Source organism: Micrasema longulum, unplaced genomic scaffold (assembly GCF_059751315.1).
Source record: "Micrasema longulum isolate JH-2025_06_02 unplaced genomic scaffold, ASM5975131v1 h1tg000881l, whole genome shotgun sequence".
In the NCBI taxonomy this organism is placed as follows: domain Eukaryota; kingdom Metazoa; phylum Arthropoda; class Insecta; order Trichoptera; family Brachycentridae; genus Micrasema; species Micrasema longulum.
Window position 1 is genome coordinate 256,549 of NW_028278073.1, and position 23,414 is coordinate 279,962.

General features: G+C 32.1%; 1 protein-coding gene across 3 annotated transcripts in view; it reads left to right on the top strand.

The window, feature by feature from the left end:
• Nlg1 (Neuroligin 1) overlaps window positions 1–23,414 on the top strand; it is a 190,033-nt gene that overhangs the window by 159,097 nt on the left and 7,522 nt on the right. For all 3 annotated transcript variants that reach the window (XM_088231401.1, XM_088231402.1, XM_088231403.1), the window contains exons 9-10: window positions 94–283; window positions 11,875–12,026. In XM_088231401.1, the coding sequence (XP_088087527.1) occupies window positions 94–283; window positions 11,875–12,026 (342 nt within the window). The remainder of the gene's footprint in view (window positions 1–93; window positions 284–11,874; window positions 12,027–23,414) is intronic.

Consider the following 23,414-nt stretch of genomic DNA (forward strand, 5'->3'; position numbering starts at 1 on the left):
TATTAGATGTATATTTGATATGTGTAATTTAATCTTATTATGAAGAGTTTAATTTAGAAATAACCTTGCAATATAATACGTGATTTGTTTTAGGTATAGTTCCTTTGACGTGGAGCCCGGTAAATCGGCGGCCGACTCCCACCGTGACTCCTTGCTCGATATTTTGAGCGACGCTAGGGTCACAGCTCCGATAGTCCAAACCGCCAATTTCCACTCCAAAGCCAACCCTAAGTCATATTTCTACGTGTTTGGTCACAACTCTCAAGCAGGGGAGTATGCAGCTGTAAGTAGAAATCAAATATGTACATAATACACATATCTACAGATCGGTATTCTGAATACAGTGAATTTCAAGGGGTGATAGGTGCACAAAAAATGTTTAAGCAATTATTATCGACAAAATAAAAAAAGATGTGCTGAATTGGTTTGGACGTGTAAAGCAAATAGACAGCGAAAGCATGTAACAGTCAGCGATAGTCAACTGCTGCCTGCTAGTTATATAAATGATACTAAACAAAATCCTTTTCAAACGCCGATTTGAGGCTGATAATAATTTTCTTTATTTTGTTCTTTTAAATTTTGAAAATGGTCGAATAAACGATTGCGGTTTTTTGTTTTGAAAAATAAAATAAGTATACCCACCCTAATCAGTGTTTGATTTTATTGCTGACTTTTGTGAGGCCGTGGTATAACACGAGGCTACATGGGATACAAGACTTGATATTTATATTTTTTTTATTTATTCATATTTTTTCTCCTACAAACTATAATTAATAATAAAAATAATTTAACCTCACTGGGGTTACCCGTGCCGAGGACACTTAACAGTATACTTTTTTAAAAATGTTTTTACATTTGAGAATACATAAAGAAGACTAACTTAATAAACATAAATAATTAATAAAATGTTCAGACAGTATTAAACACCACGTATTTATGTTAAGAATTTATAGTAGATCTTTATTATTTATATTACAAAACGAACAAAGAATATATCTCAAACGTATCTAAATGATGAAGTTGTATTTTTTGTAATCTTTAAATTAACATTTTCACACCGGATTGTAAAGTAAAAAATAAGTAAACATGCTGGATTTAAAAGCAAAAAATATTTATCCTTGCTATGCGAAAAATAAACATACGAATAAAAGTGATGCCAATGCCTCAATAAATTTGTTTTATTTTTTTATTATGGTAATGATACAGTATTTTTTATAAACACAAAATACAAGAAATAAAAAAAAACTAACACCTATTATAGATTTTTGTACATCAAATAAAAAGTACATAAAAGGGTAAAATATGGTAAAGTCCTACTTCCTACAACTCTAAAATTCTATTTTTCTCTCCTTTCTCTATGCTTCCATGTACTTGAAATCATACCTTTTCACAGATCCATTATAATTTAAAAATGAAATTTTAGCAGAATGTCACATCCAAAGGTATATGTATTACTAAAAATTTATAACCAACAATAATTCATTAGGTATATGTTGTAGATATATGTAAAAGTAAAAGTTAAAAGTAAGGCAGAAGAAAAATTTGAAATATCTTTAACAGATCTGATAAACTGTAGTATTTACTATGCAATATGCCGAAGTCACTAAAATTGTCATTATAGGTAGTCTGTATTCTACAAAAAGTGCTAATTTTCAAATAATTAGTCTGTGAGCTTGGAAAGTCGAAAAGTACAGAATGACGAGTACAATGGACCGAATTTTTAATTTAAAAAGTCTGATAATATAACTCAAGACAGAGGAGCTGTTTTGTAGCCGGTGTTTGTGTGAAAGAGACGCAACGCCTGAAAACAATTTTCCAATTTTAATACTTCTTCTTCTACCAGGTAGTTAATTCAACAATGTTTGAGTATGTCCAAATGCTTGCAGACTGGCTGGATTTCCTCCCTATTGAGTTATTCATATTTAAATTTATTTCAACAGAGAGGGAAAACATTTTTGAGAAGGGGAGGTGATTTGGTTCAGCCGGATGAATCTCACCCACGTGATAAAGGTTTCAGCTCGTTTACTCCACAAAAGTAAACAGATGGAAGAGTTGAGGAAATGTGGATGTTCAAACATGGGCAAAATGGTGAATGTTACACAGTGTGTAAAATGGCCACTTAAACCAGCCAAAGCCCTGTAAATGCCTAGAATTCCATATTTTCTCTTCAAAAATGTTTTTCCTCTCTGTTAAAATAAATTTACATATGAACAACTCCTTAGGGAGGATATCCAGCCAGTCTGCAAGTATTTAAACATACTCAAACATTGTTGAAAATTCAATGAATTATCAAACAAATTAAGCACGTAACAAATACTGAGTAAGTGATTTGATGTGATCGGGGAGTGAAAAGGGAGAAGAAAAATTCAGCGTATTTTCCTAATATATGTATAGTTATTTTGAATTGCAAAATGAAAGCAAAATCCGTTTACAAATATTTCCTTCTTTCTATAATATAAACATAAGAAAAACTTCGCTCTCTTCCCCCTGGTGGAGCTTCATACATATGTATATTGCATATTTCACGTTTTCCTGCAAAGAGTGCAATCTTAATATTTCCGGAAGGAACAAACTTATGGTGGCCGTAAATGGGGGCTGTGGACGTACCACGGAACGACGTGAAAGCCTTATTCTATATGGCCAGATACACACTACAATGGGGGGTTTGTCCGTATACTATATTTTCCAGCGTACGGCGTTCTCGTTCTCGTACACGCAAGCAGAAGCGTAGATGTGAGGCATTCAGTAAACACGTCATAGAAACTCCCAGATAAAAAATACTGAAACTGGACAACGTCATATACGACAATTTACAAAACATAAAAATGAAAAATTTATTTATTTATTAATATATACGCCCAATGGGCATTTTTATGGACACATTTATACATAGAAAATTATTATAAAAAGCTTAGAAAGACTCAATGGTTTATAGTAGACTTTGTGGGAGTGGAAGCGGGAAAGAGGTGCTTATAATATAATTTGATTCAGTAACCGTTTGAAAGAAGACAATTTGTCATCAAAGAAATCAAGACTGGTATGTTTGTTGGCAGACCTAAGAATTCTGGGCATAGGGGAATGAAAACCATAGTTAGTTTTATGGTTGTTGGTATGAAAGAGCAAGTTTTGTCTGAGGTTTCTAGTTGGGATATTTAATTTTATTGAGCTCAGTAGTTAAATCGCATCAAAGAGTGAGTTGAGAATTTTAAATAGGACTATAGTCCTATAGGTCGGATTTATTTCAATGGTCTTGAAGAAAAGATAAATTTAAGGCAGTTTCTAACTCATTTTACGTATATAAGTCTCTGGATAAGCCCAACCTCCAGCCTATCTTTCTCAAAAATCGATGTTGAACTGATTCAATATTCTTGATGTCAACATCATAATATGGAGACCAGATAACAGAAGAATACTCTAGATGCGGGCGAACTAGGGAACAGAAGAGAGTTTTAAGGGTATTGATATTTTTAAAGTCAGCTGTGCTTCTGTTAATAAATCCAAGAAATTTTAAGGATTTACTGATAACAAGTTCAATATGAATTAAAAAGGAAATTTAGTGTAAATATACGAGAATTTATAAAAAAAACACATTGACTATTTAAAACTTTGAATAAATACGTAAATGTAAGAACTTTTTTTTGTCCTAGATTGTCTAGAATCTGTCGTTTCGGTGTAATAAGCGATTTTTAAAGATTTTTTCAGAGTTAGAAATAGTTCTTGGTAACGTTTTTTTTGTAATTCGTTATTTAAATTAGATGTATAGTAACAAAATCGAGATACAATAGTTTATATGTGTCATGGCGGAGTAAAAATATTTTTCAAAACATAATTATTTTTTATATTCAATACAGTTAAACGTCAAAAATCTGTATGCAAACTATGGTTTATTATTTTTTTTAATTGATTTTTATTCTACTTTTCTTAATTAAACTTTTTGTTCTATTTTATTTTCTTATATTCTGCATATTTAGATAGATGCTAATTTTTTGTTTGTGTTCCTTTAAATGTTATTTTTTTACGCGTTATTATTTACTTATTAAATAACTTTTTAAACAAATCCAGTATATTTACATATAAGGGCGGGAATATTGCTTTGAGCCAATTATTTTCTACTTATCTAAACCATTCGGTTTGAGAAAATAAATATTTATATGAAAAAAAATATTTTAATCACAAAAGAAAATGAAGATTTTTATTTTTTATGTACAAAAAAAACTGAATATCAATGACAGGAAAAAAAGGAGAAATAAATTCAATTTTAAAAACCACTGGCCTTATAAATTAAAATTATAAAATCAAAAAATTCTTTGTTTAAAAATAATAAATCTAAGGTTCAAACAAGTTCTTCATTTTTATTTGGAATATCTGGCATAAATAAAATAATTCAGATAAAAAAATAGACTTGAGTTTTTCCAAATGTCGCATGCCTCGTTCTGCGTCGACTCACATTCTATTGGCCCCCAGGAAAAGTTTCGCGAAACGAATGAACTTCTGCATAGAACTGACACGTCCAGTGATGCGGATACCGTAGACACCAAACTGCAATATGTTTTACTGTCCACACAAACTTCCACTGAGAACAAATAATTTTGCCCGGTGCTGAAATACAACAGATTTCACCAAATAGCTGTCGCGCACTTTTTAAACGGAAAATTTATATCAATTGACCAACTATTTATTTCATAGATATTTCAAAAATAAAGGAAAAAGGAATGTGGAAACCTTATCTAGATATTTACAGAAAAATATTCAATGATTTTTTAATTACAACTGATAGAAAAGTTTTTTTTCAAGCTAATAGCAGGAAAGCCAACGTTTCGTCCGCTAGTTATCAATATGTTTGTATATATATTTTTTTATTTGTACAAATAAATTAGTATTCTCATTTATTTTTCATCTCTATGGCTATTCCTATGCAATAAAAATATGTCAGACAGTTACTCCGTTAAGACGTGAAGGAAACACTAATAATTAAATAAATGCTCCTTCGCAATATTTCTTAACTTAACCCTTTATGAAAATTATGAAACGGAAAAATTGAAAAAAATATAAATGGACTTACGGAAATGGGCAAAACGGTAAATGTTATATAAAAGTCAAAAAAGTGAACACTGACCGCAGGTCCTTGATTTGATTTTTGCGAAATTCAAGTTATTGTAATTCATAAAATGTAAGGTCAAAATAAACCCTTTCCCAGACTTTATAATCCCCTTTTAAAAAACTTCTTCGTCCCTGAATAAATCAGTTCAAAAAAGAAATTTCGACTTACCTCTAATATGTAAATTTTCCACTTTACGATTTAACTTTTTTTTCAGGTTCTTATCAATTTCGTTGCTATTTAGTAATTTTTTCAAATTTTTTTTCGAACATTAAAAAAACTAATTTTTGCCATGCATAAATTATAAGTTACATTATGCTATTTGATTCAGTAGATAAGCATATTGATTAATTATTTTAGAAGGCTTTAAGGGTTTCTTTTTTTAATTCTGTACCTGTGGACTATGTTGTACAGAGCGTTGTTTCTTTGTTAAAGTTTAATGATTCTTAGGAGCATTTTGGTTCTGCAGCTACACAACTGTTTTTTCGGGAGTTACAGTATTATGCAAATTAATGGAATAAAATTCCTTGTAATCATAAAAAAGGTTTTATATTAATATTTTGAGTTACAAGTGACGTACAATCATAAAATATATTTTATTTAATAGGATGTATGTTCTCCTTTTATTTTCATAGCGGTTTGAACGTTTTGGTATGGAATCAATTAAACTTCGGCAATTTTCAATTATTCTGTCATTTCGAAACCACATCTGAATAACAGCTTCAATTATCTTTATCTCAGTGATGCAGTCCAATTTTTGAATCCTTGATTTACAAATTGCTCACAAATTTTCTATTAGGTTAAGGTCAGGTAAATTTCCAGGCCATTCTAAAAGATTTATCTTTTTATAATTGGAATGCTTAAGCATAAACTTTGAAACGTAACAAGGAACTGAGTCCTGTTGATATACAGCCCCACCATTAGGACAACATTTACTCAGTTCTGTACCCAAGTGCTGCTCCAATAGAGCTTTCTACTTTAGGCTATTTATCATTTCTTCTATTGGTATCAAAGATCCGGTCCTCATTTACAAAAAGCAGCTCCAAAACATCTCATTTACAGAATATTTCACAGTTTTGTCAATTTGAGCCACTGTAAGTTTTTTATCCACACTTTTTCTAAGAAATTTTGTGCGATATCCGTGCACGAGAAAGTGGGTCTCGCCTGAAAACAGCACCTTCCTCCAGTTTTCTAAAATCCATTTGATATATTTTCTAGCCTAATTGAGCCTGTGCTTCATCATACGTGCCGTCAAGAGTTGTTTCTTCTGAGGTCGAATTGATTTTCTTCCATAATCAATGAGTCTTTTTTGTACTGTTGAGTCATGTATCATCATTACAGTGGCTGTCAAATTTCGTTAAAGTTCGTAACTTGTTTTTTTGGGGTTCACGTTACTATTTCAGATTAAAGATATTTCATCTCGGACAGTAATTTTCCGCTTTCTTCTACATTTCCCAATTCTATTTGCTTCAACTGACCCTGTTTTTCTTTTGTGCTAAATTATCATGCTGACTGCTCCCTGATTCACAAAAAAAATATTTGCAATCTTCTTTTGAGTCATTGATGAATGTTCACTAAAGGTTATAATCTTTTCCTCTTTCCTTGGCGTGATATCCATGATTTAAACCAACTCACAAACAATGTTTTGTATGCAAGAAATTTTTAAAATTAGTCCTTTATTGAGAATATGTAAAAAAAACAACAGATAGAACACCAACAAACAACAATTTGAGCTCCTAAAGAATAAATGTAATAATTGTTGGGGCTTAACAACCATCAAATTGACATAATATGAGTGTTGCTATACGTTAATAGTGTCAAATTTACTCTTATTCCATTAGTTTGCACAATACTGTATTATGATAGCTATAGTAAAAATTCTTTGTTCTGATTTGTGAAACATGAAAACACACAGTTTAATTATTACATTTCCATAATTAATAAAAATAAATATTTTATAAGCCCGGATTTGGCACAAAAAAAAACATAAATTCACCGCTCATAATTCACGCGTGTGTCTTCCATCACTGTCAACCACCGACTGAATTTGTTTCACTCAGCACCGGCTACAAAACAAAGTCTGTGTCAACCCTGTTATGCTGTATTTGCGGAAATCATATTTCGGGTAGCAAGATTAAATATTTTTTGTATTAAAATCTAGCATAGTTAAACAATTGTTACTTTCAAAACCCGATATGAAAATGTCCATTTGAAGATGACGAAAAATACATCATCATTTAAAAAAATAAGGGAGACATTTCAAATCTTGTTTCGTATGTCGACTAGTGTGACATCACAGCCACACTAGAGTAAACGTGTTGGACCCAGTCATAAAGACGTCCATTAGTAAAAAAATATTAAGCAGGTGAATAAAAATTAGACATTTTTATATCATGTCAATCGTTACTTTGATAAAATGTTTTGTCTGTTTTGATTTTCAGATTTTTTTGTATTTTGTTATTTACATTTCTAATTTTTCTTTTTGGTATTAGTGTTGTATTTTTTAAGTGTAATGATTATTAACAAATTTTAACAGGGATGGAGAACATTTTAAAGAAGGAAGAAATATGGAAGTCTAAGATTGACTGGTTTAAGTGGCCACTTTACACACTGTGTAACATTCACCATTCTGCCAATGTTTGAATATCCATGTTTCTTTAATTTTTTCATCTGTTGATTGAAGGAAAATCGATAGTTGTTAAATCTAACCGAAATTGAATAATCGAGAAAATAATATATTGAAAAGCGTAAAAAAACGTCTCTTAATATAAATTTAAAACCTTTTAATAATTTGCTATAATAGCAAAAAAATATTTTGCGTAGCTTAAAAAATAGTACCTATTTTAATTTTTCAGACAATGTCTGGTTTCTTACGTAAAAAAAACAGTTCCTTGTGATTTCAGGGTTCTAAACAAATGTTTATATTTTAAGTCATTAAAAATTCACCCAGTTCGTCTTTCATTCACTTAACCTTAATTACTTAAATTATTGTAAAAGGTACTTAACTAGACAAAACGGAAATAAACAAAAAACTTAATTACCTACTGTAATGAATTTTAATTATTTCATTAGCCTCGTTCCCTTATTCATATTTAAAGAAGCACAGTTCTTTCAAATTAATTTGTTACTTGAATAAACAATAAAATCACAAGCCATCACGTCATTTCCAGGGGTTCGCAGAGAGGATAAAACACCATTTCATTCTTTCTTTGCATACAAACCTCGATTTCTCTATATCTCCTTATGCACGCATGTTGATTATTCCGATATTTGTCACTTCCGTCTTCAAGTATTTGTTAAATTTGGTCATGCCATGTCTTTATCGGTCTTCCTCGTTTTATGCATCCATCAAAATTCACGCCGTAGATCCTTTGAGCCGTTCTTTTGCCTACATATCCTGCATATTCGCTCTACATATCCAAACCATTGTAACACTCCTTCCTTGATTTTTCGATAACGCTTGTCTCAGCCTCACATAATGCACAAATATCGATATTTGGGCACATATCATAATTTTACCACATATTTGCCCAAGAAATCGCATTCTACAGTATTATTTATTTTTATTTATTTAACACCTCATATACATTTTTTTTTTTTTTTTTTTTCTTATACAATATATATACAAATAAGGGCGGGCATATTGCCTTAAGACAATTTCTTCCTACCTACCCAAACCGCTTTGTTTGAGAAAATTACAAATACATGGACATATTGAATCTTACAGTTTTATACAAAAATTAAAAGCAAAAATTAACAAAATAAGAATAAATAAAAAAATAACACTATACTATGAAGAAAGGAGAGGGGATAGGAAGGAAAGAAGAAGGATAAAGAAACAATTTAAATATTTATATAGTGACATTTGAATCTTACCTTAAATGTAAATAAAGAAGGGGGCGTCTCTAACATTAGTGGGTAGATTATTCCACAATTCAGCGGTTGCTACTGTGAAAGAGGAGGCAAGAAAATTAGAGCAATGACATGGTATTCAAAAGCTTCTCTCGTTACTATAACGAAGAGATAATCCGTGTTGTGATAGAGGTTGAAAGAGCTCTCTCAAATAAACAGGCGGAGTGGGATTATTTAAAATATTGTAAAGGAGTTATAGAATGTAAAGGTTTTTTCTATGCCTGATATTAAGCCAGTGTAGTTGCGTGCGATACTCGGTTATGTGGTCAAATTTGCGAAGATCTAAGATATAACGTATACAAACATTCTGCAATCGTTCAAACTTATCAAGTAATTCAGAGTTAGCATCTGAATAACATACATCCGCATAGTTAAAGAGTTGAAGAAGTAAGCTGTGGACTTATGTTTGCTTTACATTAATTGGCAAGACATTCTGTAATCTTTAAAGTGAGTGCAAACTGCTATAAAGCTTACGACTAACTTCGTTAACCTGATCGTGCCACCCTAAATGCTTATGAATGATAATAAAGTTTTTGACTGAAGTCATGAATGTCAGCATTTAACATACTTTCGTCGTTGTTTTTTCGATATCCATACTTCACTCCCATTTTTTTACAAACGTAATTGGATACTGGCAAAATTTATATATTTCTTGTAAACTTATGTTAATTTAAATTTATATTTCAGTTATTAACAACATAATTTAAGCTTATATTTAAGGATTCGGAACTATTATTGTAGCGAGCGAATGAGAAAGAATCTTGTAATTTAATTACATATCTGTGACACTAGACTCCAATACGCCCTTAACCATTATGTACTACTACTACTACTACTACTACCATCACGCCATTTCCCCGTAGGGGTAGGCAGAGAGAATGGACCGCCACACACGTCTATCCTGGCATACACTCCTAGCCTCTTCCACATTCATACATCTTGTCATACATGCCCTTCGGTTCTGTCTGCTTTTGACATGACCAGACTTAAGATTTTGGTTTATCTGATCATGCCACGTCTTCCTTGGTCGTCCTCGTCTAACGTTGCCGTTCATTTTTGCCATATATACTTGTTTTACCATTCTCTCATCGTCCATTCGTTCTACGTGACCAAACCATCTCAGAGACCCTTTTTTAATCTTATCAATTATACTTGTCTCAGATTTACACTCTCTCCTGATTTCATCATTCGTAACCCTGTCATACATTGATTTCCCACACATTCGTCTAAGAGATCGCATTTCAACCGCGTTCACTCGGCTTTCATCCTTCCTCTGCCAGTTCCATGTTTCACTTCCATACATAAGTGTTGGGACTAAAACTCATGTATTTATCTCAACCATTAAAACTCAACCATTATGTAGGTTGCCTAAATGTGCTCCTCGTAATGAGCTTAAATCATAGGCCAGGAAGCAGAGTGTTATGCTCTGGCTAAAAGAACCTGATCAGCACCAGCGAAGGAACTGATAAAAGGGTACTCGCAAAGTTTTGCTTTTGACCTAATAAAGCTCAGCCAAAAGCATGTGAAAGTTATTGCTAGAGTCCTTACAGGACAATGATGATTGATCCAACACCTTGCTAGAATGCACTATTCCAAATCTTTTATATATGTGCTCTGCAGTTCAGATGAGGAAACATCTATACACATTCTATGTGAATATGATGCCTTACATCATACAAGGAACCTCATCATCGGTGGACCTCTGGTTAAACCTGAGGATGTTAAAGAATTCACCCCCTACCCAATAGCCCGATACTTTACGGATCTGGGCTTCGAGGGGGAGATTTAGCGAAATGTAAACTCTCGCCGACTTGCTGAAGCGATTTGCTTATGAATGTTCATAAATCGAAAGTGATGGTTTTTGAAAGGGATGAAAATATAACTAAATGTGAGATCAGTGTCAACGGAGATATTCTGAATCAGGTAGAAGAATCTGTGTATCTGGGAAGTATTTTTACTAGGGATGGAAAGACCGAGAAAGATATTGAAAGGAGGGTGAGTGCCGGGAACAGGGTGAACGGTGCACAGAAATCTACTTTGGTAAATATTTTTTTGTCGCAGGAGGCTAAAATAGTAATTCACAATGGAGTTCTAGTGCCATTTCTAATGTATGGGAGCGAAGTAAAGAATTGGAATAATTATGGTGAAAGTAGGTTAAATGCTGTCGAAATGCGATCCTTCAGGCAAATAAGTGGTAAAACGATGTATGATAGGTACACAAATGACAAGATCCGTGAACTGTGTAAGGCATTATCGACAGAATCAAAAGAGGGGTGCTGCGTTGGTTTGGACATATAGAGCAAATGGACAGCAAAAAAACGGCTAAAAGCATCTATGATGCGAATGTTGATGGATGCAGAAAACGAGGAAGGCCGACAAAGACATGGCACGATCAAGTCCATTAAATACTTGAAGATGGACATGTCAAAAGTAGGAATAATGCGTGTGTATGGGAAGATGTATTAATGTAGAGGAAGCGAGGTTTGTATGCAAAGATCAACAGATATGGCGTTCTATCCTCTCTGCCTACCCCTACGGAGAAACGGTTTGATGATGATGGTTTGTTTGTTTTGTAAACTCTCGCCTTCCACACAGTAGCTAAGTTCTTTATAGACCTGGGCCTTTTAGTAATAATAGACCTTTACAGGTCGCAGTGACGTCAGGAGCTTGCATATCACTGATCCCCACCACTTATACATAAGTGATATGAGACTACTATCTTTTTTTACTAAATAAATTATAGATTTTTTTGAAACTGTATTTTAGCTATCCTCGACATTCATGAGAAAACCACATTATTTATAAAAAAGTTTATCGGTATAAAGGTAATACATTTATTAATTAAAATATACCTTATTTTTCAGTTAAGTAAAAGCGTCCATGGAGAAGAGCTGGCATATGTGTTTGGAATTCCCTTGGGAGCAGCAGGAAACCACTTCAGGGAGGAGTATAGTCCCCAGGAGAGACTTTTCAGCGAAGTCATCATGAGCTATTGGACCAACTTTGCCAGAACTGGGTAAATGATTTGATTTTTTTATGAAGAACCCTCTTTTAACTTGCTCGAAATTAGAAACAGGGAATGAAATTTTAATTACAAGCATTTAAAACTTAATAATTTAAACTCAAATGTTTTAACCAATATGAGAATGTATGAAATACTAATTTCATCCAATGTGAGGGATTTCTACGAAATACAACCTTAATTACTATTTGCTTTTATTTTAAGTTACGCATACAAGTCATCATTATTATCATTTATATAACTTGCCGTCTTCACTTAGTAAGCCTTGATAAAAAAAAATAAATAATGTATTTTTAAAAATGGCTTGAAAATAAATCGAAATTAAAAAATTACATTAAATTTAATTAATAATATGAACCATGGAATTGATATCTTTATACATATAATTCCTCTGTACGTGTGATGTCGCCGTACTCCTCCTAAACGGTTTATCCGATTTACGTGCGGTTTTTATGAAAATATAGATCTTTGCGCTGTGCGTGTTTGTAGATATTAAAATCTTCAATCTAATATGAAAAAAAGAAGTAAGGAGCATAAATGATTTATTCATCGATCTACCAGGGTTGCAATTGAGGAGAATGCATTTGCAAAAAAAGGGAAAAATGTTGTTTTTTTTGTGTATGAAAAAGTTTGTTTTTGAATGTTTACAAACATCATTGGTCTTTTGTGGATTTAAATCAGATTCTTTCCTTAAATTTCCTTAAATTTCCACCTATTTATTTCTTTTTATTGGATTTTGGTAACACCAAAATAATATTGATTTCAAAACATTAAAAAAAAAACGTATTCCTACTTAAGTACACCCCTTTGTTGGTGAGACGACCGGAGTTTGACTTTGCAAAAAGAATGCTATATTTGAAAAAATATTTATTTTATGTTACTAAAAACAAAAAGGTTCCTACTTAAAGTTAATATTTGAATATTAACTATTTTAAGTTTTGGAATTAAAACGCAAGCAAGTACCTAGGTTTATCAATAAAAAGTATTGTCAAGGCAAGCCAATGTTTGGGCAGGACAACATCTGGCGGGTCAGCAAGTATTACATAAGTTTATTTGGAGCATCGTTTCATTAATGTTAAATATAAGAATATTAATTTACGTCGTGATTTGACATTCGTAAAAAATTCAAAAAGGTATGTGTAATGTCACCGTATGGTCACCATTGTTATTGTTGTCAAGAACTGAATGATTTAAGAATGGAAGCAAAAATGTGTGACATAACTGTGTCTTTTGTATGCTGATGATGCCAAGTTTCTTGCTGGCAGCAAAAAGACCTGTAATTCTTGGTTACGGAAAACTACGATGTATGCGATGAAAAAACGATTTGCTTATGAATGTTAATAAATTGAAAGTGATGGTTTTTGAAAGGAATGAAAGCATAACTTAATGTGAGATCAGTGTGAACGGAGATATTCTGAATCAGGTAGAAAAGTATGTGTATCTAAGAAATATGTTTACTAAGGATAGAAAGACTTCGATATATATTGAAAGGGAGGTGAGTGCTGGAAACAGGGTGAAGGGTGCACTGAAATCTACATTGGCAAATAAATGTTTGAGGTAACACTAGCAGTTCACAACGGAGTTCTGGTGTCGACCCTAGTGTATAGGAGCAAAGTATGGGATTTAAAAATAGTTATTAAATTAAGTAAAATGCTGTTTAAATGCGACCTCTCAGACAAAGGTGTGGTAAAATAATGTCTGATGGGTGCACAAATGTGGATATCCGTGAACAAAAATCGAGAAAGTTATGCTGCAAAAAGGTTTGAAAAATAATATTATTTTGATAAAAAATCAAAAAAATTTACAACAAAGCTAATTTTTAGATTTTTAAATAAACCAATCGTGTAACTTTTAATCTTCTAGCCTCCCCCCCCTTCCTGAAATCTAACCCCCACCTATTCGCCAACACATCACTTAATTTTATCAACCTAATTTTTGTGAATGTTCTGTACTAAGCAGGATAGAGACATGATTATATTAGTACTGGTAACATACTAATAAGACGTTTTTTAACATTAAAATAGCTATTTTAAACAAGTATTGATTAAGCTAAAAATATTATACACCGGTGAAAAGTTAAACCATCGAATTTCTAGATCGATTTGTGGATTATCTTAGTTTGCATAGCCATTTAAGTAATTGCGAGGAGAAAAAAGTTGAAAAATAGCCGGGGAATTCTCGCAACACACAGAAGTTCGTTCTATCAATATGCCATATGCGAATTGGCCGCAGGTTGGGGGACCATATTTTGAACCCTTATGCTTACTCTAGTTTTTTACTAAGCTGGGACGTATTTTTTTTTCTACTTTCTTTAGGGGCACAGCGATAAAAAGGTGCTAAATGGTCTCAAAAGAACATATGTGAAATATGATTAAGCCTTACTGCCTCCGGATGAATATCAAAGTTTCGATATTATTGTATTGAAGTTCCAGTTTGGGGTCAAACCAAATTAAAATAAAGTTTGTTTGACATTTCATCCTGTAAGTGCAAAAACATTAAAAAATACATGTCCCAGAAACAAAAATGTAACAATCAAACTTCCTTATGCATCAACAGATCACTAGAAGAATAATGATTGAAACCGCAGATAGTGTTAAAATCAATAAAAACAATCAATCAGGTAAATGCTACTGCAGAAATCTTAAATTCAGCATTCAAAATAATGCACAAACAGGTTTTGTGTGTTGAAATCATTTCAAATCTTGTCAATGGGAAAAGGACAATAGTTACAGCCTTTGCCAATCAAAGTCAAAAGCCTCAACGTAGGCTGCTTCTATCGATAAACCGACCGCTACAGATAGTACGATTTATCATCGATAAAATATGATAGATGCAAAGTGTAAGACAAGGCTGAAACGGCTATTGTTCCAGCAGGTTTTTTGCGATTATTGATAAAAATAAGCTTCACCAAAAACGCAAAAAAGCACAAAATTGGCAGCAAAAGTCATGGTACCATGAATAAGAATAAGTTAATTATAGATGTTGAGATTTGTCCTGCGCACTGTTAGAGTTATTGGTTGTACACAAATACTGAAAATTCTTTACAATTTGTTGGAGTTAAGAAGACTTGAGAGTGGCTCGATGATTTGGAGACCGTGTGAGAGTACTCTCTTATGGTGGACAAGGTTCAAAAGAAATTTTATAGATTTTTCCATATGAGCAATCGCAAATATTATCAAAGGCTCTTTGTCACTAATTTTCTTCAGGGTTTGTCTAAAACAGTTTAAGAACTAAAAGGAATGTAGGAACTACACATTTCTTACTATCAACAACCCTGAAACTATACGGAGCATGACTTTTTTTACACTATTTACCTCAAAGAGCGTTGACATAGTCTGTTCCACATTTCAATATACTAAACCAATCTGCCAATTCAAATTGTAAAATTGATATATTTCACGTCTCTGAGGGAAAGTTTTGATGTGGGGTTTTCTTGCTTTTTATCATTTTTGAAATAATGATATATATTTTGTCTATACATGTTATTTGATTGACAATGTATTTATACACTGATAAATAACAAATAGACACGTTTTTGCACAACCGACAGCTTTTCATATGTATCAAATTTTTCGTTGCTCCTACGTGACATCAAATCATGATGCAAATATTCGTGTGAGAAAGAGATAAATATTTCGTTCTTTCGTATTTTTGTATAACTTGTTACTATAGCAATGACACTGGCTGTCATTACATTATTTATGAAAGAACTTAAAAAATATTACTTATTATTACAAACAAAATGTTTTACAATTACTATTACAAAAATAATTCCAGGAGTACACCAATTACAATGTAAAACATAATTACGAAATAGGTTATTTTATTAATCATTAAAATCAAATTGTATAAAGAATCTTTCAACTTGTTGCAATAGAGAGTGAAAACATTTTTGATACGGGAATATGGGAGTCTAGGCATTAACAAGGCTTATGACCTGTCATTGGCTGTGTAACATTCACTATTCTGCCTATGTTTTAACATCCACATTTCCTCAAATCTTCCATCTGTTGACTTTTGTAAGTAAAAGAGCTAAAACCTTTATCATATAGGTGAGATTCACCCGACTGAACCAATTCTACTACTAAGCAACGCCTGAAAACAATTTTATATTTTTTAATACTTTTTCTTTTACCAGGTAGTTAATTCAAAAATGTTTTGAGTATGTCCAAATGCTTGCAGACTAGCTGGATTTTCTCCCTACGGAGTTTTTCATATTTAAATTTGTTGCAACAAAGAGAAAAAACATTTTTGAGAAGGAAATGTGGGAGTCTAGGCGTTTACAGGGCTTATGACCACTGAAACTAGCAAATGACAAGTCATTAGCCCTGTAAATTCCTAGACTCCCATATTCTCTTCTCAAAAATGTTTTTCCTCTCTGTTGCTACAAATTTAAATATAAACAACTCCCTAGGGAGAAAATCCAGCCAGTCTACAAGCATTTGGACATACTCAAAACATGGTTAAATAAAGAATCAATTTAAAAAAGAGACATTACCTCAGTAATCAGAAAATAAATGGTAAGTTGAGAAAATGTTCTAAAATATAAACGTAACTGAGTAAATTTGAAACCGATTCAAAATAAAAATAATGTGGTTAATATTTAACTAGGTAAAGATAAAAAATTAAAATTAAACAGTAATGTATTTAAAAAAAACGTTTATTTTGAAAGCAATTTTTAAAACTAAAACATTATTTTTTAACACAGAAATTACCAATCATATCAGTAATACTAGAATAACATTTTAATACTTAAATGCCGTTCATATAATTTTTAATGAAAGGAAAAATATATACATCCCTCACTGTACAATTTATACATCGTCCTCTGTCTTAAGATAGTTAAATCTTCTTCGTTAACAAATTACCAGCATTTGTTAAAGATTCTGTTTTTCGGGAAGGATCGATTTTAGATTTTTTCTCTTAGGTTTATTTTTTGTTTCTTTTATTAAAATTGTTATTGTGTACGTGCTGTAGCGTAAAGCTGATAATATACCCACGCACAGGCTATGCCAATGTGAGATTTTATTATGTTTCATGTTATGTTTGTAATGTAAGAAAACAATAACAATCAAGTTTTTTTTTTAAATTTTGCACAGAACCCACTTGAAAAATATTGATACTTCATAATTATTTGAAATTCACCGTTTTGAAAATAAAATAAATAATTTCCTACAGTTCAGCAGCTATCTAGAATTCACGTTAAAGGCCATTTCACCCGTGGCTAATTAGAATTGATGTGAGTGTATTTTAAAGGCTTAACAGCACAGAGTTCCCTCTCTGTAGGATGATATTGGATTAACCCTAATCCCTTCCAATAAACACTGGTGCATTTTTGTAGTACCTACCAGTTAACTCCTGAGCTTATTCGGGGATCAACAAAATGCGTCACGGCTAAGCGTTTGACACTTTCTCGCTAAACCCATGTCATAATTTTGACAGGAACCCAAAAAACGTATTTTTTTTGTTTTAAGGATTTTTAAGCGATAAGCAAATATAAAAAAAAAGGAATGTTTTTACAGAACTGGTTTTCAAAACCGTATTATCTTTACTTATTATGTTTTTTTGTATTATTTTATCGTGTGCCTAAAAATCCGTGATAATCTACAAAATGTAATCTCTATTAACAATATTTTGAATTTGTCCAAATTTTTGTAGACAAGGACTAGATTCAACTCCCTGGGGAGCTGTTTATATTAACATATTACAACAGAGATGAAGAACATTCAAGATAAGGCAATATGGAAGTTTAGGCATCTACAGGGCTTATGACCTGTCAATGGCTGGTTTAAGTGGCCACTTTACACACTGTGCAACATGCATTCCCCAGGGAGTTGAATCCAGTCCTTGTCTACAAAAATTTGGACAAATTCAAAATATTGTTAATAAATTACCTGGTCCATGAAGAAGTATAAAAATTGAAAAAATAATATTTTCAGGCGTTGCCTAGTATGTAGGTTAAATAATTCAATTAGATGAATCTCACCCGCATAAATAAAGGTTACAGCTCTTTAACTTCACAAACATCAACAGATGAAAGAATTGAAGGAATTTAGATGTTCAAATATAGGCGAAATGGTGAATGTTGCACAGTGTGTAAAGTGGCCACTTAAACCAGCCATTGACATGTCATAAGCCCTGTAGATGCCTAGACTTCCATATTGCCTTCTCTTGAATGTTCTTCATCTCTGTTGTAATATGTTAATAATTTCTATTTTTCTATTAATTTGATTAAGATCCAAAAAAAGTGTTTAGAATTACCCATCATCAATTATTTGTAAATATAAACTAAATCAAAATAGTACAATAAACTTACAAAGGATCGCGAGGAGGAGGTGAGGCAGGGCAGTTTTATTAAATGTATTTATTGGAAATATTAAAACAAAAACTAGACTTAAAATAGCCAAGGATGTCGAATATCTGATAATAGCCTTAGATCAAAGACTAACTCGAAATTTACACATACAGCATGTGATCAGAAAGGCCAAAATTTTCCTGAGTACTGGCTACCGCATGGTGCGAAGAAAATGGGACCTAAAATCAAAGGCTGCACTTTTGTATGCAGCCTTAGTTAGACCCGTGGTCAACTATGGATGCATATCTAGGCACGAAAAAATCCAAACATAAGGTGTGCAGCGATGTATTATTATCGTAGTATTTTGTTTTTAGCTACGGAAGAAGAAAAAATAAACTTACCGTTCTGCAGAATGGTATAAGGGTAATTTTGGGAAGAAATGTATTATAAATTACTTGAAATACGTACATATTTTAAAGAAATCAAACAATAAAAAAATACATAAATCAATCAAATTATAACTATTCCAACCCAATCTCCTGAAGTTGATTTGCACTTTTTGATAAAAATATGTTGGTCACTTTAATTTTTAAGTTAGGCAGATATAAACTAAATATATCAAAATATGATGCATATTCATTCCCGGTACTCTGTAATCTAAAAATAGGTGAGATATATTGAACTACCATTCGAAAATTTTGTCAAAAAAATATTGTAGATGTTCAGCTTAACCTAGGTGGTACATGGAATGAAATCAACTTCAGTAGATCAGGGGTATCAAACATTGGTTTTATTATTTTATATAAAGTCGTAAGATCGGTCGATGTTTTTCGTTTGTGCAATTTAGTTAATTTAAGAGAGTCTAGAATTTTGTAATAATTTAATTGATTACTAGAAAAACCTATCTTAAAATTAATACATCTTAGAAACTTATTCTGAATTCTCTAAATAATCAATGTGAAACGGATATGAACCTAGAAATAAAAATGATGAATTGCTGCCATTTCGCAAGAAGACAAAGACGCATAACTCGTTGATGCACCGAGCTGTAAATTTATAAACACACTTACAAACCATTACGCCGTTTCCCCGCAAGGGTAGGCAGAGAGTATAGAACGCCACATAACTCCATCTTTGCACACAGATCTCGCTTTCTCTACATTCATACATCTTCTCATGAACGCGTGCCGAAAATTCTGACTTTTAACATGTCCATCTAAAGCTATTTGTTGGATTTTGTCATGCCATGTCTTTCTCGGTCTTCTTCTATTTCTGCATCCATCGAAATTCGCGTTAATATTTTAAGCCGTTCTTCCGTGGTCCATTCGCTCTACATGTCCAAACCAACGCAGAGCTCCTTGCTTGATTTTGTTGATAATGCTTATCTCAGCCTTAAACATTTGTGCATCTATCGTACACAGTCTTAACACACATTTGCCCGAGAGATCGAATTTTGACAGCGTTCGGCCTACTTTCAACCCGTTTTTCCAAGTCCATACTTCGCTCCCATACACCAGGGTCGGGACCAGGACTCCATTGTGAGCTGCTAATTTGGCCTCATTCGCATTAGAAATAAGAGAACAATAAAATACAATTTTATGTTAACAAAACAACCATATTTTATTTTATGTAACTCAATTGTAATTTATGACATAATAAGATGGGGAGACACTAATAAATCGATATTAAAACCTCTCGAATCTGCTCAAAAATCAATAATTAAAGTAATTAAAAAAAAACCCTACAGGTACCTCAGCATCAAGTTATTTGAGTAACTTGAGATCTTAGATATAAGGCAATTATATATTTTTAGAATATAAATGTTTTTGAAAGCAAATTATTCAATCAAAATTCCAAAAGGAACACTCGATCTAGACATGATCCAGAGAAATATATTACCTAACTGTGTATGTAGTAAATTCAGTAATTATTGTTAACAAACCATTATTATTATTATTTAAAATATACTCGAGCAGATAAGTAAGCTCTTAAAAAGTAATCGTATTCGGGTTGGGTTTAAACAAGTTTTTTTTTGTGTTTTCCAAAATTATGTGTTTTTATGAGAGATAATGATTTTGTGAACGAATATCTTTGTATTTAAGGGTTTTTTTTGTTCGCATGGTGTATGTACTTTGAATATTTTTAGCATTGAGTTTTTTTTGTTTTTTCTCGGGATTATTCTTGGATCATTTTATAAAATGGCAAATTTGTTTTAAATTTGTCGTGGTTTGATAGGATAATGTGCCGCTGCGGTGGTTGGTGTGCGGTTCAGTAATTGTGTTGTATGTGATTTTGCATGAACCCTTATCAACAAATCTTCTGGTTCTTCCCAAAATTGAAAATGTTTTGTTCTCTGCAATCTTTTACGTTAAAACCTTAATCGTGTGATGAAATGTATGTGCCAAGTATACAAATAGTTAAAAAATGTTAATAATTAGTTTATAGTTTAATGATATTTACATGCAAGTTAATATTTGAAAATTCATATACAATAACGCTTGTACTTTTTTAAGACCAGAGAAAATATAAAAAAAACAACAGAGATGAAAAACATTTTAAAGAAGGAAAAATGTAAGACTAGTCATTTACAGGGCTTATGAACTGTCACTACACAATGTGTAAACGAGGCCACTTAAGCCAGCCAATGACAGGTCATGAGCCCTGTAAACGCCTAGACTTTTATCTTCCCTTTTATAAAAAGTTCTTCATCTTTGTTATTTATTAATTAATAATTTTCTTAAATACACATTACTTCATATTATTTGAGACATAAATTCCCACTTCATATGAATAAAAGTCGCGTGTTGAGTTAGGACGAGCAATTAGTTGACACAGACACATAAGTATATCATCATAAATATTTTATAGGATCAGAAGGACAACAATAATACTAACAATAAAAAACAAATAAATAGCATATCAATTTGGTAAACAGTAAACTCAAACATTCGGAAAATCACCGAGGAGTTTCCCACTCAAATCCCTCCCACTAAATAAAATCATGAAATCTTTCTTGAAAATAGTTTTGGTCCTACTATATTGACAATTTTTATTTGTTTAAAAGCCAGTAGTCATTAACGTCTCCAAAACTGAACGTTCGAAAAATCCGTGAGTTCTTTAGGGAGGTATCAGGGATACTCCAGTCATGGTAGGGTTTATAAAACTGTTTACATAACATTCTAGTTTTTTGCTGAATCAATAAATTTTGTTGACATCAAGCTGCTCTCCCCATGACACGTTGAATACCACTGATCTCAAATCTCGATTGCTTTAGCGGGGCGGTACAGTGGGGAGTCGAAAAAGGAAATACATGTCAACTGTTAAGCACGAAATCCTGAGTTTGTTGTTACTGCTGGAAATATGATCCCAAATATCAAAATGCGCGCGCGCGAACTGACCAAAATATTACTGTTACCAAACGATTATGTTACTGTAGAGCGACGAATTTTGATGTTTGCTGTTTGCAAAGACAAATCTGGATTATTTCTGATAGAATTTGGCAGAAAAATGTTTTAAGTATTTTGATACATTTTTAATTTATATTTATTTATTTATTAATTTACACGCCCTACGGGCTCTAAGATATATTAGAAATTACATTCAAGTGCAGCAGTGAAACATAAGTATGTAAATTTAGTTAAAATTAAAGATAACATATGAAAAGCTAAAAGATAAAATAATAAGTAAAAAATCTTGAAATGTACCAACATAGGTATAGGGTACATAGAAAAATATTTAATGAATTTACATATGAAAACATACACACATACATGTACATACATATAAGTTTATACATCATTATAGAGATACATGAGAAAAAAAATAGTAAATAATGAACAATATTAAAAAAAATTATACAAATTACTTTATAACCTTTTAATTACTTAACCTATATTTATATTAAGACAGACGAAATATATCATATTCACCATACTCATTACCTAGCCGGTGTAGTCTAGGTATTGGTGAATTGTAATAATTGTTGTGACTGCCAGGAGATTAAAAAAATAACGTTATATGGAAGGTTAACGCAAAAAATTAAATCAATATGATGATTAACAAAAACAATATGGAAAAAACATGCTACCTGGAGTAACCTGGAAGGATTAATAATAATAAAGTTAAAGTTAAAAATCCCTAAACATTTCAAATAATTCAATTAATATGTACCTCCATTCAAAATATAAAATATTTTTTACCTACTGGATAAAGTCTGAAAGGGTCAAAAGTTAATAGGAAATCGAGATATTATTAAAATAAAATGGCCATTTATTGCGTGTACTCATAAACATTACGCTATGGGGAAAACATGTAAATTTGTATCAAAACACAGCCTCCTTCAATATATTCGGATAATTTGCATAAAATTAACGTTGTTAACCCCTACATCCAGCGGAGTAATTATTATCTAGTTCAGGGTTGATGTCGGCTTGCTAAGGGTTAACCAGTGATGTTTATCTTGACGACTTAATCGTAGGCAATTTGTATGAAGGTGAGCAGAAGCGACCCAATCCGCAATCCACAAAATAGTACCACAATAAAATATCTATGCATGTTAAGATTTAGTTTAATATTAAGTAGAAAATAATCTGAAAAGCTATCTCGTACACGCTGACCATTGTAATGGTCAGCGCATTTGCCGACCGCGAAAGAGGTCTCAGGTTCAATTTACGACGTGATTGACATGAAATAAATCGTGTTGTGGTTCGTGGCTACTGTTGCTGACTCACGGATTAGATTTTCAAAGTTAAATCCCCACTCTATTCCTACCCCAACTTAATTTTCATTTTCTAATATTGATTTATTTACAACTCGTTGAAAATGACCAAAAATTCAAATATTGGGGTAAACCATAAAACACAAACATTTATTTTATTTAAGAAAACATTTATATTAATTCACAAATCTCAACAAAGTTGGAAAAACGTTTAAGATAAAGAAATAAGAAAATCTAGGCATTAACAGGGCTTATGACCTGCCATTAGCTGGCTGTAAAGTGGCCACTTCACCATTTTGCCAATCTCTTCACAACAATAAATGTTTCAGTTCTTTAACTTCTTAATCAACGGATGACCAAATTGAAGAAA